The sequence below is a fragment of the Canis lupus genome, chromosome 5 (genome assembly GCF_003254725.2).
Source record: "Canis lupus dingo isolate Sandy chromosome 5, ASM325472v2, whole genome shotgun sequence".
Classification (NCBI taxonomy): Eukaryota; Metazoa; Chordata; class Mammalia; order Carnivora; family Canidae; genus Canis; species Canis lupus.
In genome coordinates, this window is record NC_064247.1 from 70,806,445 (window position 1) to 70,823,866 (window position 17,422).

The window sequence follows — 17,422 nt, forward strand, 5'->3', positions numbered from 1 at the left end:
GAAAATGCTCACCTGAGTGTAGGAATGTTTTCTGTTGGCAAGAATAATAAAAAATAATAGTAGCGATATTAAAAACAGTCCAGCCAAGGAACTTTCACATAAAATCTCATTCAACCCTCACTACAACCCTATCGGCTGGAGCTATGCTTTCCAATAGAACAGCCACCCACCACATGAGCTACTGAACACTTGAAGTGAGTGTGGCAGGTCTTAACATATGATGTAAATATAAAATACACACAGGATTTTGAAGATTAAGTTTTCCCCTCCAACTTCCCATAAAAAATGTAAAGTATATCACTAACGTTTTTATATCGATTATATGTTGAAATGAAAGTATTTTGGATATATTGGGTTAAAGAAAATAAGGTATTAAAATTAATTTGACTTACTCTTACTTTTTCAATATGGCTATCAGAACATACACTGTATTTCTGTATGTCTCACATTGTAGTTCTATTAGATGGTGTTGAGCTAGGTAATTATCATCTTGTTTTTACAGACAAAACAAATGAAGCTCAGAGGTATATAGCAGCACTGCCCAAGCTATGCAGCTCGTGAGTGGCAGCATGGTGGTGCAAGCCAGGATTGTCTGGCATCAAAGCTGAGGCTCTGAAGCCCCTGGTGGATTACACAGGATGCAGCCTGTACTCTGCATCCTCTAGGGGCCAGAGCTTCCCCAACCTGATAGTAGCCGAACCCAATTCATAACATTTCAAAGTCCTACCTGGGTCTGGGGTAAGCTCCATTCTGCTCTGCAGAATGTTTCAGAATTTCCCCAAATGTTTCAGAATGTTCCCCAAATGTTTCAGAATTTCCAGATCCTCATTGGGTTTGGGGGCTTCTTACAGGGGTCCTCAGTTCAACATGAATTCCCAGGGAAATCATAGAGGCCCATAAGCCCCTCTCCTAACTCCAAAATACGTGTAGCTCTACCTTGTGGGAGCCAGGGGGTCCAAATCTAGCCCCGTGCAATCTCGGCATTGCTAGAAGCCCTGAGTGGGGTGAGGCCAAGAGAGGGCCAGCCTTGTGTATGGCCCAGATCTGCCCCAGTGTACGCTAGTTTCAAACCCAATGGTACTCTGAAGTCTCACACATCCTGCCATGCTGCCAAATAAAATGGCATGTCCGGAAGCTAAGGTTCTTCTAGTCCTAGCTGCTGCTAACACGTGCAAGACGATCCCTGGTCTTGGGTTTCCATTTCCTTCCCTGTCACATTTATATGGATGGCCTTGATAGTTTCATGGAGTAAAATGAGAAATTACATGTGAAGATGATTTGGGGAAGAAAATGTTTAAGTGACACAAATAGCCACGGCCTTGCTCTGCAGGTTTCTTCTTGCTTGCTATCATTTCATTGAATAAACAATAAATGCTCAGCTACACAATCTTCCAGTCCCCAAATTTTAGACAACTTGCATTTGGCATTAATCAAAATTGACTGTCAGTAACCCTGCTAAGACCTTCAGTTACACAAGGACATTCCAGTAATAAACAAACAGTAGCTAAAAATGGGAGCATGTGGGACAAAATGTCAGTATTTGTCAACTCTGGATGGTGAGGTGAAGGGTGTTTGTCATCTTGCTCTCTGGATTCTTTGTGATTAATTTTTTTTTTATAATCAAAGAGAAACAATAATCAGTGTTTTACACTTGCAATCCCTCTGGGCATTAACTTGAAGCCAAAGCCACTGGGATTTGTTTTTGTTTTTGTTTTTTTTCTCTCCAAAAGAAATAGATGGTGATACCCTCTGCCATCACTCCTCTCAAATCGTCCAATTTCAACTAATTTTTAAAAACTTGTTGGACCTTAAAACTACCTGCCCACCTTCTTCTATCATTTTTGTTAGCTTTCGGAGAGAAATTTCTGATACTTACCAGCACTAGCAACCTCAGGTAGAATATGAGATTAAAAATGGCATGAATTTTAAGTACAGAGAAGTAACATACCTTGTGTGAACGTCCCCGTGCTTTTATGTGTTTGTACAGAACCCTTCTTTTGCTTAACTCCTTGTTAAGCTAAGACCTAAATCAGACACTTCTGCTCTGTTGTAGACAAATCACATGAGCTGATGGGGGGAATCCAATCTCAAATAGAAACAGTATAATAAAAGTCAAAGGATTTCTCCTTTAGAAGCTCCTTCTTGCCTTGCCCTCCCCATGTCTTGTGTTCATTTGAACGTCAGGCTGTTTTGCTTTACTGTTTGTTATGGGAAAAACTTTCTAGGTTTCTGAAATTAATTATGTGCCTTACGGGACAATTCGCTAAGGTGAACTTTGTCCTTGTCCAGCGTTGGGTAACGCAGCACCACCTACCGACAGATCTGGGAATTGTCGTTCTTGGGTCTGTTCAGAGCTGCCTCTGCACATAGCTGAGTCTGCAGGAGGGGATTTCACTGGAAATTGATAATTCTCAAGACAACACAAAAATTAGAGTGGCCTAGATATACATAGGATGTTGGGAGGATCAAAGGAATTATGTGGAAGGTGATGGTCACAAAAGACTGAAGTCTTTCAGGGGAATCAGGCAGGAGCAGTGGAAGTAGAGAAAATGAAGTCAAGGATGTGAAAGGGTGTAACTTCCTCCCATAACACAGAGCAGCTTACTACAACGGGAGTTCAGGGGTGTGTGGAGAGTATGAAAAATGATGCTAGAAAACTCAGAAGGGGTCTACTGATGAAGAGCCTTGATGCCAGCCAGTTTAGAGAAATTGTTTTTAAGAGAATATGTAGTTTGGGTACCAGAAAATTGTTTTGGGGTGCAGCAGGTTTCCTGCTGGATACCAGGATGGAGCAGGGGCAGAAGGTGGACTGGGATGCACTAGCAATCCAGGCCCCTCCAATCCCTACAGAGAACTCTAGAGCTGGGGGACCTGTCTCCATTGAGAAAAGAGAGCAGAACCTTTGTACTCTGGCATTGGGCTGCCATTGGATGCAGGATGACATCTTAGGGGAGGCAGCTCCCTTTGGCTAAAGGGGAGATAGATTCAGCTGTGAGCCCTCCGCCACTCACATGCCAGAGTGCTGGGGGATGCAGCCCTCAGTCTTGAAGGGCAGACTCTGGGGGACATGCATCCATGACAGGGGATATATAAGAATCTTCAGGCCATTCCAGTACATGATATGTGATTGTTAATATTATTCTAAGTGTTGCTAATAGTCACTGGGTAATTTTAAGGGCTAAATGGGACTACAAAGAAGAAAAGAACTGGCACAGAGTTGATTCTTAGAAATGGGTAACTGTTGCCATTACTTTCATATTACATAGAAGTAGATGGTATTTTTAAGAGGCTAAGTAGGATAAATGTCATCCTATTATACAAAAAACCAACCAAACAAACAAACAAACAAAAAAAAAACCAACCAAATATTTGAATCTATTACATGCCAGGTACTTACTCAGCCATAGTCTCATGTAAACCCTATGATGACCCAGCCAGGAATGGCTGTCGCCTCACTGCATGGACAAGGGCGCTGAGACATTAGGTCATGCAGGTGATGGAGGAAGCTTCCTTAGCCTTTCCATTCCACCACACTGCCTGATCTGGTCGGGGGCTTCATCTACCAAGATGGCTAGCAACTTGTGAGTGACATTAACAAAATGACCCAGACCTTGGTATTCCTAACAATTGGACATTATAAGCAAAGATAAAAAAAGGGGGGGAGGGGAGCTTCTTCTCCATTTTATTTTTTAAAGAACAGCTGCATCCCATTAATATCAACTACCGAGCAGCATGTACAGATCAGTGAGTCACAGTGTCTTAAACTAATTTTTAAATTTTCTATTGAAGCATAAGATACATGCAAAAAACTACACACACACAAAACCAGAGCTTAGTTAACTTCTATATGGTGAACACACCTATGTAACCAGCACTCAGACCAAGAAACAAAACATGACCAGTCGCCCAGGAATCTTCCACAGGCTCCCAAGGGTACTGATTCCTACCACTATTGATCAGTGTGACCTGTTAGAAACTTCTAGAAATGGAATCATAAAGTGTACTCTCTTTTGTATCTGACATCCTCTCAATAGTACTTTTTTCAGATTTATCCATATTGTTGTGTATAACTGTGATTTCTTGTTTCTCATTCCTGTGTATGATTCCATTGTATGGACATTCCTCAGTTTACTTATCTATTCTAGTGTTGGTAGTCCTTTCGAATGCTTTTCCATTTGGGTAATTACAAATCGTGCAGCTGTGAACATATGAATGCATGTCTTTTGGTGTGCATATGTACATATTTCTGTTGGGTTTGCACCCAGGAGTGGAATTGCTGGCTCACAGCATCATAACAAAATGTTTAGCTGTTGCCTCCGTTGCTTTGTACTCTGAGAATATCTTCCCTTCGTTGGCAGCAATTTCTAAAAGCCACTTTGTTGTCTCCTCCCTTGGGTGAGCTCATTGGGAGACAAATCAGGAAAAATCTGCTTCTCTGCCTTTTAGTTCTGGGCAATTTCAGTTGGCAGCAGAGTTCAGGGAATGGAATGAGTTGCTTCTTCCAGACAGATCCCTGAAAAACAGCCCAGATTTTGCTATTCAAAACCATCCTTCACTTTCTCTAAAGAGTTAGTGTTTTCTTCTGAAAACTATATAATCTGATATTAATAAAGCCTAATCCAGCATCCTTTTGATTAGTGTCTGCTGGCGTGGCTTCTATACTTGTACTTTTAACATATCTATATCATATTTAAAGTGGACTTCTTGTAGAAAGTCTTTGGTTGAGACTTTTTTTTTTTTTTAAATCCCATCTGGCATAATAATTAGAGTGTTTCAACCATTTACAAGTAATGTAATTACTGATATAGTTAGATTTAGGTCTACTATTTTGTATTTGTTTTCTCTTTGCCCTTCTGTTTATTTTCCCTCTGTTCCTCTCCTTTCTTGTCTTATTGGAGAATTTAAATATTTTTAGTATTCTATTTCAACATATCTATTAACTTTTTGGGTTATAGCTCTCTTTACCACTTTTTTAGTAGTTGCTTCAGGGATTACAATACACATATCCAACCTCTCACTATCTACATGGAGTTAATATTTGACTTCAGTAAAATGTTGAAGTCTTACTGACATATAGGTCCCTTTGCCCATCCTCCTTTATATAATAATTGTCCTAGGTAGGACATTAACATACATTGAAAACCCCTTCCAAAAGTCATACACATTTAAAGAACTTCAGAGGAGAAAAGAAATCTATGTATTTACCAAAATATTTAACCATTACTTGGGCTCTCCCTTTATCCCTGAAATTCCAAGTTCACCTCTGGTATCATTTCCCTTCAGCTGGAAAAACTGCCTTAACCATTTCTTTTATGGCAGATTTTCTAGCAACAAATTCTCTTAGAGGATTTCTTTATTCCTGAGAATGTCTTGACGTCTTTATTTTGCTTCACTTCCTGGAGGACATTTCTGCTAGATATAGGATTAGGTGTCAACAGGTCTTTTCTTAAAGATGTTGCCACTAGTTTCTGCCTGCCATGGTTTCTGAGGGACAAATCTACAGTCACTCACATCTACGTGTAATGTGCCATTTTTTCCAGGCTCATTAATCTTTGATTTTCAGGAGTTTGATTACTATATGTGTAGGCATGGTTTTAACTTTTTTCCTTTTTTTTGGGGGGGGGGGTTGCATGGAGCTTCGTGAATCTTTAAATATATGTTTTGCCAAACTAGAGAAGTTTTCACCCATTATTTCTTCAGTATGTTTTTCTACACCAATCTCTCTTCTCACTGGTACTCCAATGATACAAATATTTTATCTTTTGATATTGTCACACAGATTGCTGATGCTCTGCTCATTTTTAAAAATTTAATATTTTGTTAATGTTTCCAGTTATTTAATATCTGTTTTTCAACTTGGAGGTTTTCTCTTGCTCTATGTTCAAGTTCACTGACTTCCCTCTGTTGTGACTATTCTGCTGTTGCAGGCATCCAATGAATTCATCTCAGGTATTGTTTTTTACTTCTAAAACTTCCATTTTAAAAAAATAGTTTGTTTCTCTACTCAGGATGTCTAGCTTTCGATTCATTTAAATAGGGTCTACTTTTATGTCATGGAGCATGGCTATAATGGAGGATTTCAAGTCTATCTGATAATTCCAACCTCTGAGTAGTCTAAAGGCTGACATTTATTATGTTTTCCCTTGAGATTGGATCACATTTTCCTCATTCTTTATATATCAAGCAATTTTTGGATTGTATTCTGGACATTTTGATATTAGGTTCTGAGACTCTGGATCTTGTTAAAATCCTCTGTAAAATGGATTTTTATTTTGTTTCAGCAGGCAAACTACCCAGTTAAATTCAGACCACACTTTATGACTTGCCTTCTGTGAGCAATGGTTCCCATGTCGATTCAGTTTCCAAAACCGTTTGGGTCTGCTCCACTCATGTGCCACTCAGAGTGGTGTTTATATTGTAGTTTGATTCAAACAAAGCCTTGGCTGTGTGTCTTTGAGTCTGTTTTGCACGTGCATAATTTATGGGTGAGCTCATGGTTCGTGCTGGGTTGTTCATAGAAGTTGGGGATCCTCATCTCCAAAACTCTCTTTTTTAGAGTTTCCCCTACAATCTCTAGCTCCCACAGGTCTCTTTTCATTGCTCCTCTGGATAGGAAGATGGGTTTTCTCTTGGGGATGTGGTGTCTGCATCACCTTATGCAGTCAGTGCAGCTCCAAGAGAGAGGACAGTCTGGATTAGGGCCACGAGAGAAAAAAGAGAAACAACCCAAAACAAAAACAAGTATTTTTCCCTGTGCTCTTGGGCTCACTAGGTCTCCTTTTCTTGGTTCTCTGGCTAACCAGAGAGGATTTCTCTTGAGGTTTTTGTTTACCTCATTCATTGTGCCGTTTCATGACTCAGGCTACCCTAGGGACAAAGCCAAGAGATAAAGGAGGTTAAAAAAAAAAAAAAGAAAGAAAGAAAATACATGAAACAAGAAAACCTCATCTTTGTAGGTAATTCTTAAAGTTTTTATTTTTCTCCCCCACCTGTATGCTGTTGTTTACTTTTCAGAATCCTCAGAAAGTTTCTTTTTTAATTCTACCCAGGTTTTTAGTTGTAATCAATGGAAGCAATAGACTATGGTGGGCTTACTCCATGGTCAGCACCAAAAGTCAGGTCACTGTTTTCTAAGCTTTTTCAAAAATACATTCACTTGTCAAATTTTTCTCAGCATCTACTATGTGCCAGGTGCTGAGCTAGATGTCAGGTTTATAATAAAAAATTAGACAGATACTGTCTGCGCTGACAACCTAGTGGGGGGAGAATGAGAGTGACTGAGCAACCACACAAGGGATGAGTGTCCCCCAGGAGAAGCAGTGAAGCTATGGCATTTCCTTTTTTAGGGGACCTAAGGAAGGCTTCCCTGAGGAAGTGATGTTTAAGCTGAGAACAAAAGGGGCAGCTTGAGTATGAGCAGAGGTGGGTAAGAGCCTTCCCAGCAAAGACCAGCAGACAGGAAGTGGCACATCCCAGGAACTGAAAAGGTTTTAGTGGACATACAATTAGAGGGGCATGGCAGGAGATAGGGGTGAAGGCAGGAAGGCAGATCATGTGGGTCTTTATAGGCCATGTTAGAGATTTTTAATTAATCCCCTTGGGAAAGTGAGAAGCAAAACATACCCATAATTCTGATACATTTGGAATAGGATCCCACTTTACACATGGGGAAAATGTGGTAGGCTGAGGCATAGTATGCAAGAAGACCCAGAGAGGGGATTTAGGTGAGCTACTGAAGGAATAAATAGCAGAAAAAGGACTTGTAACCAAATATTCAACTTCCTGGTGGGCAGTGCTATTTCTTTCATTCCCACCTGTTCCAGACATTCATGAACACCAAGACCTTCATGAAAACCAAGAGCTTGGTTGTGTAGTATCTCTTTCTTCATCTATTGTCTATTTGTCTTTGCAGAGCAGGAGAATGTGAGGTGGGTGAGCGCATGTGTGCACACATATGTGAATGCATGTGTTTGTGTCCTCAACACTGGTAACACTGAGTTTTGCCGGCAGTTCATCCAGCAGTGTGATCCACAAGTTCACAGCCCCTGGGGAATTCACTGTGTTTGCTGAGTGCACAACCACTGAGTGGCATGTGATGGCCCAGAAGCATGTGACAATCCGAGACAAGATGGAGAGGCTCAGTGTGACAGGGTGCTCCAGCCTGTCCATGTCAGGAGCCAGCCCTCTCTGCCGCACTGTCTTTGGGGACCCATTGTGGGTTCAAGTGGTACTTGATGGAGGTGAGTCTACAGAAATGGTCAAGGTCAGGGCCACCTTGATTTTCTCCAAATCTATCCATCCAATTCCCAGGCTTTAGTAAATACTAACAGCATTCATGTATTCAGTCGGCTTTTTAGCTATCCATTTATTAGCACCTAGTGTGTGCCCAGAACTGGTCTAAATGCTTTATTACTAGCCCACCCAGTATGTACTACTGTTATCTCCAGTTTACAGATGAAGAAATGGAGGAAAGGTTCAGAAATTTGTTCAAAGTCATAAGACGAGTAAGCTAGTGAAGCTCTCATTCTTCCGAATGCTCTTTTTGCATGCCCACAGTCCCATCAGAAGAACTGAATTTCCAAGTCACTCCTTGTTGGGGGAACTTGGAGAAGACCGGGAGAGCTACCAGCTGGGCCTGAGCCCATCTCAGTGTGGCCAGCATTGACCAGCTTGGCACAATGATGCTCCCCTGATCAGGACTGCTATTTGGTGACACATTCTGCTATAGCCACAGCTGCTGTTATGGCTGGTGTCTGCTCTGATTGGTCAGTTTCTTTTCTGATTGGTCACAGAGGCCATTCTGATTGGTCATCGCATCCATTTTGATTAGGCAAGGTGTCCCTTCCGATCAGTCAGAGCATCTATTCTGATTGGTCACAGTGTCCATTCTGATTTATCAGAACATCCAACCTATTTGGTTGGGACCCATGCAGTTTCAGTTGTTGAATATTCTGAATATCATCCCTTTTCTCAATGGAGACCCTACCAACCCTATCCTCACCAATGCAGCATCTTTCCTGCAGGCAAAGGTCTAATTTGAGATCTGGACAGAAGCCTGTTGAGGTAAACCACGTGGCAGAGAGCTGCAGAGGTGAGGACATGACTCAGTCTGACCTCACAGCTCCTGGAACCTCAGTCAGCAGTGACTTGATAGAGCCATCGCGGGTCCTTAAACATGGCACTCCTTAAACATGGGCTCCTCTCTGTTCTGGTGTGCTTGTTGGCTGAAGATGGCTGCTATGTACCCCTGGGAAGCCTAAGATAACCCTTCATTTATTTTTTCATTCCACAAATATAATTGAGTGCCTGCTCTTCACCAAGTGTGGGGAGAGGGAGCAGTAAACATGAGAGTCAGAGGGCTAACATCACTCTTGGCAGCATCAGCTACATCATCATCATCACTCAAACAAGAAATACATTGCTTGGTTTCTATTGGAGAGAATCCTAATTTGGTAGTTTAAATCAGATTTAGGAGTCAACCACAATATTTAGCATCCAGTTAGGACTGTCAGTCCCGACCTATAAGGGAGCCCCATCTTACTGTGGACAGGCTGAGTGCTCCTGTTGAGCAGGGTTGCAGGCAGTCTGCCATGGAGGTGGAAGGAAACTTCACCTATTCCTCCTACTTAGAACAAGACTGGAGGCTAATTCTTACGCATAAAAATCAGCCATGCCTCAGGAGATGCTCCCTTTTTAGCCTTCCTCTCTCCAAGGACAAACCTGTCAACAAAATGTTCTCATATCTCTATTACAAACCTTTAAGTTTATGGTTAACACATGCATAGTATAAATTAGAATGTGCAGATGAGCAGAGAGGAGCCAAAAAGAAAAATCATTCACATACACAATACTCAGAGATAATCACTGTTAATACTTGGGGTTGGATCTTATCCTTCCATATGTCTTTATGGCAATACCATGTCCCTATCTACATCCAAAAATCTGACCTCAGAGCTTGAGTCTTGACTATCTCGGTACAATCTATGGCATGGTTGTTGCCAACATTCTCAAATATTTCTTGCCACACATAGGAACAGGGGTAACTTACACTGTGCTGTTGGGTAACACAACCCTGGCTGAGTTCACCACGCCGAGGGGCTTGCTACCCTACAATCTGACCCTGGACAGAGCAGCCCAACAACGGATGGGCCCAGGGATACACCACCTGGAGATCCGAGCCACCAGCAACACCACCACCGCTGCACCTTCCAGAAACATCACAGTCTACTTCATGGAGCCTCTGTCAGGGCTACAGGCCTCCTTGGGTTCTGACCACTTGGAGCTTGGACAAGACCTACTGGTCAATGTCTCGGTGGCTCATGGCATCCTGGAGGGGCTGACCTTTGAAGTGGCAGGACTCAATGCAACCTTCTTCCATGAAGAAGCAAGCCTCGAGGGACCACTTGGGATTTACCACGTAGCAGTTCCTTTTGAAGGTACTTGGGGTTGGTGGGCCCCCTTCTAAACTTCCTTCCTATTCCCTTGACTTGGGTGTCCTTGATCCTGCCAGCCAGTTTTGATGTGTTCTTGTCGCAAACCTGGTTCACAGCATTCAGCCTGGGTTACAAAATAAGGAAGATACATATTATCTGCCCTTATAGAGCTTAGAGTCACAGGAGTTTTCAATTCTGGCATTTCTGACATTTGGGACTGGATCGTTCTTTGTTGTGGGGGCTGTCCTGCACAAAGTAGGATGTTTAGTGGCATCCCTGACTTCTATCCACTAGATGCCAGGAGCCCCTGCCCCCTTAGTCATCACAACCAGAAATACCTCCAGACATTGCCAACTGTCCCTTGGACAGCAAAATCTTCCCCCTGAGAACCATTAAAAGGGAGATGGAGTATTCCAACTATTCCATCATTTTTAGAGGAGAGTGTGGTTCAGGAAACTAGTCCATGCCCTTGGGAGAGATAGAGGTAAAAACAAGGGTAGGAGGGGGAGGGACAAGAGAGGAAGTGTCACGATGCTGGCTGGAACAGAAACAGGGTGACAGACTGGCTGGCACCACTAGGGGAGGAGACCATAGCAGACATCTGCATTTAATCTGGAGAGAACAGAGAGTCCTTCAGGGCAGTGTGGTGAAGTCAGGAGGCAGGAATGTGATGAGGGTCGCAGAGTCTCCAGCCCACCTGGCACCCTGTCCGCCGCAGGTATGCAGGAAATGGGCCAACATTGTGCAGGTGTGGGGCTACCAAGCCCTCCTCTGGAGCAGATCTGGCAAAAGAAATAGCAGGTTAAATGACAGATTTGAGAAGAAAAACATTGGAACTTTGCCAGGTATCAGAGGTCTAGCTTGAAACAGGGAGAATCCAGAATGAAATAAAATGAAATGACAATGGAAAATACACACAATATATAGGCTATAATTCAAACACAAATTATTATTATTTTTTGTCTTCTATAAAAGTTGCTTGGCAGGGGATAATAGATAACATCTCTTCAGGCCCTGTGAGCTTTTGGCTCACTCTTAGATGAGAAGTAGTCTTCTCTCCACAAGAAAAACAGATTTGGAGGACTCCAGGGATGAAGGGGGTGAGGAGGAAAGAGAGGGAACCAGGTAGGACAGGAAGGCCCTCACTTGGTGGTATTGGCCCAGTCCTGGCCGGCCTTGCTCTCAAGGCCTAGCAGATGTTTGCAGCTGCCTCTTGTGAGAGCTTCTATGGGCTTTTGAGGTCCCTGCAATGTTCCTCAGCTCCCAGGATGAAGGGTGATGACTCTCCCTCAGCTGGCCACATGTGCCCAGCTGCTGCCTCTTTTGGATCATCAACAGGGTCACCCTCTGTTCTCATTCTCACTACCCTTTCCAGCATACCCTCTTCCTGAGACAAACATCTGGTCTATAGAAAATTCTTACCTTTTCTTTGGTCTGCTACCAGCGACTGTAGTTATTTCCAAACAATTGCAGGAATGTAGACCTTTCCTCCCTCCCTCTCTCCTTCTCATTCCACCTACCCCTGTCAGAAAGCATCCTTAAAGGACATGAGTAAGGAACCCTTCCATGGGAGTCCTCAACCTCAAAGAACACATATCCACCTTCCCAAGGGTCCCTTCTAATGTTTCCGTCTAGATTTGAGAAGAGAAAGTAGCACCCATCACCTTCCACCCTGAGGGAAAAGAGGTGGGATACACACATACCCCAAATAAATCTTACAAATCCTTCTCTCCCTTATCTACCCTTCAATCTTATTTATTTATTAGATTTTATTTATTCATGAGAGACACACACACACTCACAGAGAGGGAGAGAGAGAGAGAGAGAGAGAGAGGCAGAGACACAGGCAGAGGGAGAAGCAGGCTCCATGCAGGGAGCCCGATGTGGGACTCGATCCTGGGACTCCAGGATCATGCCCTAAGCCAAAGGCAAATGCTCAACCGCTGAGCCACCCCAGCGTCCCTACCCTTCAATCTTTAAAAAAATCCTGTCATGTCTTTCCTTCTGCTGGAATCTCTTCTCTAACCTGACTAATGAGCACTACTTGTACTTTGAACTCTAGCTTTAGCCCTGCTGTGAACCATGATCCATGAAGTGACCTCTGCCCTGTGTCCACAATGCCCCTATGGCAATTCCTCCTGTGGTTTGGCACTTGGTCTCCTGCATGTCTAGTAGACTATAAGGACCCTGAAGACAAAGACCACATTTCATTTATCTCTGTGTCCCCAAAGCCTTGCACCATGCCTGGTATACAACAGGAGTTCATCAAATGCTTGAAGGATAGAAGATTCAAATGCTGCCATCAGTGGGCCTGAGAAGCATATGCTGAGAGAGCTGTCCAGCATAAATTAAACAATTTATTGCAATCCCCATAATTTTCCATCCTTTGCATTGCAGGCACCTTTCTGGTCACTGTGATGGTGAGGAATGCCTTTTCAAACTTGAGTTTGGAAGTCGGAAGCATCACTGTCACAGGCAAGGAATTTCTGCATGGGAGTATAAAACTCATGACCAGGAGTCTGGGGCATTGCACTTGCTTGGCATCCAGTGAGGGACTCTTCAAAACAGAGCTCTGAATACTTACCTTGCTCTATAGATGTTAAGGGGAAGTGATACATACAGTAAAACATTCAACCATTGTTACAGAATTCTAAAACATCCAAGTCTGCATTATTTATGCTACTTTAGCCTCCAAGCAGCAGGAAGCCTAACCAAGATGGCTTTAGGTTCAAGTCTCCATTACCCCACATACTACGAAATTAGGGGGTAAGTAGTTCCAGTAGTTCCAGTAGTTCAGTGGCTCAGTGACACCAGCAAGGACCCAGGCTCACTCTGTTGTCCATCCTGCCATCCTTAGAGCTGCTGTTTTGTCCTTAGGCTTGTGTCTCATCAACATTGATGCTGCAGCTCCAGACATCACATGTCAGCCCAGCACTATCTAGCAGCTGCACAAGCCCATTCCCCTCTCTATAGCTCTTATTATGGGGTGGTGGGGTGGGATGTTTTCCCCATTAGACCCCAGCAACCTTCCCCTCAGATACCTCAGCGGGGTCATGCACCTCAGCTATAAGGGATGCTGAGAAGCAGGTATTCAGCACCTCCAGCTCTGTGGGACAAGGTGGATTCTGGGAACAAGAATAAGGGTGGGGTATTAGCTGCTGGGAAGGCAGCCAACAGTAGCAGTCACAGAGCCTAAAGTTCACTGCAATTTTGTTTGCTAGGACTCTGAGTAGCATGGGATAGAAAAGCAGTTCAAACTGGCTCAAGTCAAAGAGAAATTTTATCAACTCAGAAAAGGAAAACTTCAGGCTTTAGGCACAGCTGGATCCAGTCACTCAATGTCATCAGAAATCTGTCTCTTCCCATCTCTTGGTTCTATGTTAGCTTCATTCTGATTCCCTCTTCCCAAGCAGCTGGAGGACCCCAGGCTTCAGTCTTTAACCCCAGATAAGGAATGCCTCTTTGTGGATATTTCCAGAAGTCCTGAGGTTGCCTCTTACCAGTCCAAGCTCAGTTGACGTTCCCTCCAGGAACGTGCTGAGGCCAGGGGAAAGTGGTATTCAGTTTGGGCAGATCAGAATCGCATGCCGACCTGGAACACGACGCAGGCTTGGCTTCACTCAAACCAAGGATTGGGAATGGGGGAGGGATGGTTCCCCAGTGAAAATGTCACCTGTTATCAAAAGTGCTATTACCAAAAGAAGGGGGCAGAGATGCCTGGATGGGGGAAAAAAACATCAAATGTCCTTGCTACTGTCCACAGGGCTCCTTTTCCACACAGGGAATTTCAGGACCAGAGAGATTAACTGACTTTCCAAAAGCCACTCATCTAATTCATGGCAAGATCAGAGGCAGCAATTATTTCTCTTGATTTCTTCATTCAGGGTTACTGGACCATCTTCCTTCTTAAGATTAATAAAGGCCTCTGTGTCTGGCATCTTAGCTTTACTTTGTATATAGTTTTCAGACCTTCGAAGTCAGAGTTCTCCGAATGAGAATGCATTGGAAAGAAATTTTTAAAAAATCAGGGAACCCAGATCTTAAAATAACCAGGTTACTGAGGCCTAGAGACTCATGTAGATCTGCCAGTGCAGATAAAACATATTTCTATTTCAATTACTACACTTTAATTAGACACTAATGATATTCACATTATGGTATTTTTCAGAGCATATCAATTGCATGCACATTTTCCATTTTTTAACTTGATACACTAATACTCTTTACATATGTGTACAGATTACAAAGCAATGGTATATAAGCACAACATTCAGGTCTCCTGGAGCCTTGAGAAATAGGGATTGCTTTTCTGTAATGGGTGAGGAACCTAAGACTCAGAAAGAATAACTAACCCTCCCGGGTTCACATAGCTAGGAAGAGGCCAATAGAAGGACCCAGAAATACACCATGATGTGCTGAGGCTGGCTCCGAGCCACTTGTCAGAGTTGGTTCTGTCCATCTCTTGCTCTACGTTCACTGAGGTCAGCTTGGTAGCTTGAAATTTGCCTTAGTAGGAATACCAATGCCACAGAAAGTAGCAAACACAACAAATTAGAGTTCCCCACTCCCCGCCTCAATTGATAGTTAACCATTAATAGCATACAGTCACATGTCTGTCTCTACATGTGTATTTTATCTGCATTGGCAACTGCCTACCTCTTTCTTAACCAAAGAGGTGTCTTTAGTCCAGTTGTGGACATGATGGTTTGATTTTTTACCCATTTCTATGACCTGAATGTTTGCTAAATTTCCCTAACTCACTTCCAAGACAGGTGGGTCCCCTGGGGCATCTTGCATACCCTTTGACCCTGCCCTTTAGCAACCTTATAAACACTACCAAAGTCTGATACCTGTTCCCACTGTGTTTATAGCTCCTTCTAGTCTCCAAGGATCATTTAGAACAAAGGCCAAGGAAAAGAATGTGAGTATTTGTTTTTTAAATACTTAACCTCACGAGAAAAAAGATGTCTAAATACTTTGCTTTAGTTTTGAGTTTGGGTTTTCTGGTGCTAATAGCCAGAGTACTAGGAAGCACAGAGGTTTCTTCCATTTGAAAGGAGATCCAGAAGGAATGAAATCAAACCAGCATGTTCTCCAACCAGAACAGTGTTATATTACAAATCAGTAATAAGATATCTGGAATATGTACATACCTTTTAGACATCTTGGAAATTAAACAGGACACTTGAAAAAAATTAACAGATCAAAGAAAAAATTCACAAGGAAGATTTAAGAATATTTCTGAGTGATGACAGTGCAACCTATCCAAATTTGTGGGATGCAACTAAAGCAATGTTCAGAGGGAAATTTATAGCTATTAATGCTTAACTTAGAAAACAGGCCCAGGTTCCACAGTTTTCACAACAAGACTGAGTCTTCAACTCTGCTGTTGACATAGAGTGTGCACGCACTTGTTCAATAATGAAGACTGTGCATCTACAATGTCCCAAGCTTGATGTTTGGGACGAGGGCTACAAAGGTGCATAAACAGTCATGTCCTTGACTTCTTGGGTCCTAGTCGGTGAAGTCACCAAATTAGCATCTCATTAAGAGTTGTGATAAGTGTCTAACTAGAAGCAACAGGGTACAGTGACAGCAGCCAATACAGGGTGGCCTAGCAAATGTGATCAGATGAGGCCTCTCGGAAGGTGATGTTCCAGTGTAGACCTGAAGATAAGACAGTCAGTTATGCCAGAAAGCAGAACAAGAGCTTTCTGGGTGCACAGATATGAAGGCCCTGGGACTAGAAATTGGCCTGAGATTTATAGGGGAGAGGGAGCATGTAGGAGATTACAGTGGGATGGACCTAGGCCAGATCTCATGAGGTCTTAGGTAGGTTTGGGTTTTATTCTCAGGACATGGGAGACCACTAGGGATTGAGTTGTTCTATGCAGCCTCCTGTTACACCAAACTAAGCCCTCTAGGCCTGGCCATTTAATAGGTCCTACCAGGAGTACACTTTATACCTGCCAATCTCTCCTAAAACCCGCAAGCTTACTCCTCCTTCACAACAGCTCTGTGGTCCTGTCCTCTGGCAAAGCTTGCCAACTATCTGCTTTGCAGAGTCACAACTCTGTGCCTTCCTCTGCACCAGACACAATAGGAAGTATGTCACTGGCTTCTCTCATTTAATCCACAGCAACCCAGGAATCGAATGCTATCAAACCTTCAGAGGAACACATGTTCTCAACTCACTGCCTCCCTCTTACACATTCTCATAATCCTCTGCCACTCCCCCCCCCCCCCCCCCCCGTAGCAGTTAGCAGTCTGGGTTTTAATGGTCTGTTGCCTTGTCTGTCTTCCCTCCCAAACTTAAGGGCAAGACCTAGGTCTCTATTCCTGTATCTCTAGGCATCAAGCATGGAGCTTGGCCCAGAGCAGGCTCTGTTAATAGTTGGATGCATGGCGGACCCTTAGCACTGAGTCTGAATTCCGATTAAAGTTAGTTACCCTATGAAACTAGACCACTCTCTTGCACCATACACAAAGATAAACTCAAAATGGATGAAAGATCTAAATGTGAGACAAGATTCCATCAAAATCCTAGAGGAGAACACAGGCAACACCCTTTTTGAACTTGGCCACAGTAACTTCTTGCAAGATACATCCACGAAGGCAAGAGAAACAAAAGCAAAAATGAACTATTAGGACTTCATCAAGATAAGAAGCTTTTGCACAGCAAAAGAAACAGTCAACAAAACTAAAAGACGACCTACAGAATGGGAGAAGAATTTGCAAATGATGTATCAGATATCTATAAAGAACTTATTAAACTCAACAGCAAAGAAACAAACAATCCAATCATGAAATGGGCAAAGGACATGAACAGAAATCTCACAGAGGAAGACATAGACATGGCCAACAAGCACATGAGAAAATGCTCCGCATCACTTGCCATCAGGGAAATACAAATCAAAACCACAATGAGATACCACCTCACACCAGTGAGAATGGGGAAAATTAACAAGGCAGGAAACAACAAATGTTGG

General features: G+C 43.0%; 1 protein-coding gene across 1 annotated transcript in view; it reads left to right on the forward strand.

Annotated features, from left to right (window-relative positions):
- Positions 1-17,422, forward strand: part of PKD1L2 (polycystin 1 like 2) — an 88,182-nt gene that overhangs the window by 11,900 nt on the left and 58,860 nt on the right. Inside the window, exons 6-8 of the mRNA XM_025428757.3 lie at positions 8,011-8,240; positions 10,032-10,436; positions 12,831-12,908. Of these exons, the coding sequence (XP_025284542.1) occupies positions 8,011-8,240; positions 10,032-10,436; positions 12,831-12,908 (713 nt within the window). The remainder of the gene's footprint in view (positions 1-8,010; positions 8,241-10,031; positions 10,437-12,830; positions 12,909-17,422) is intronic.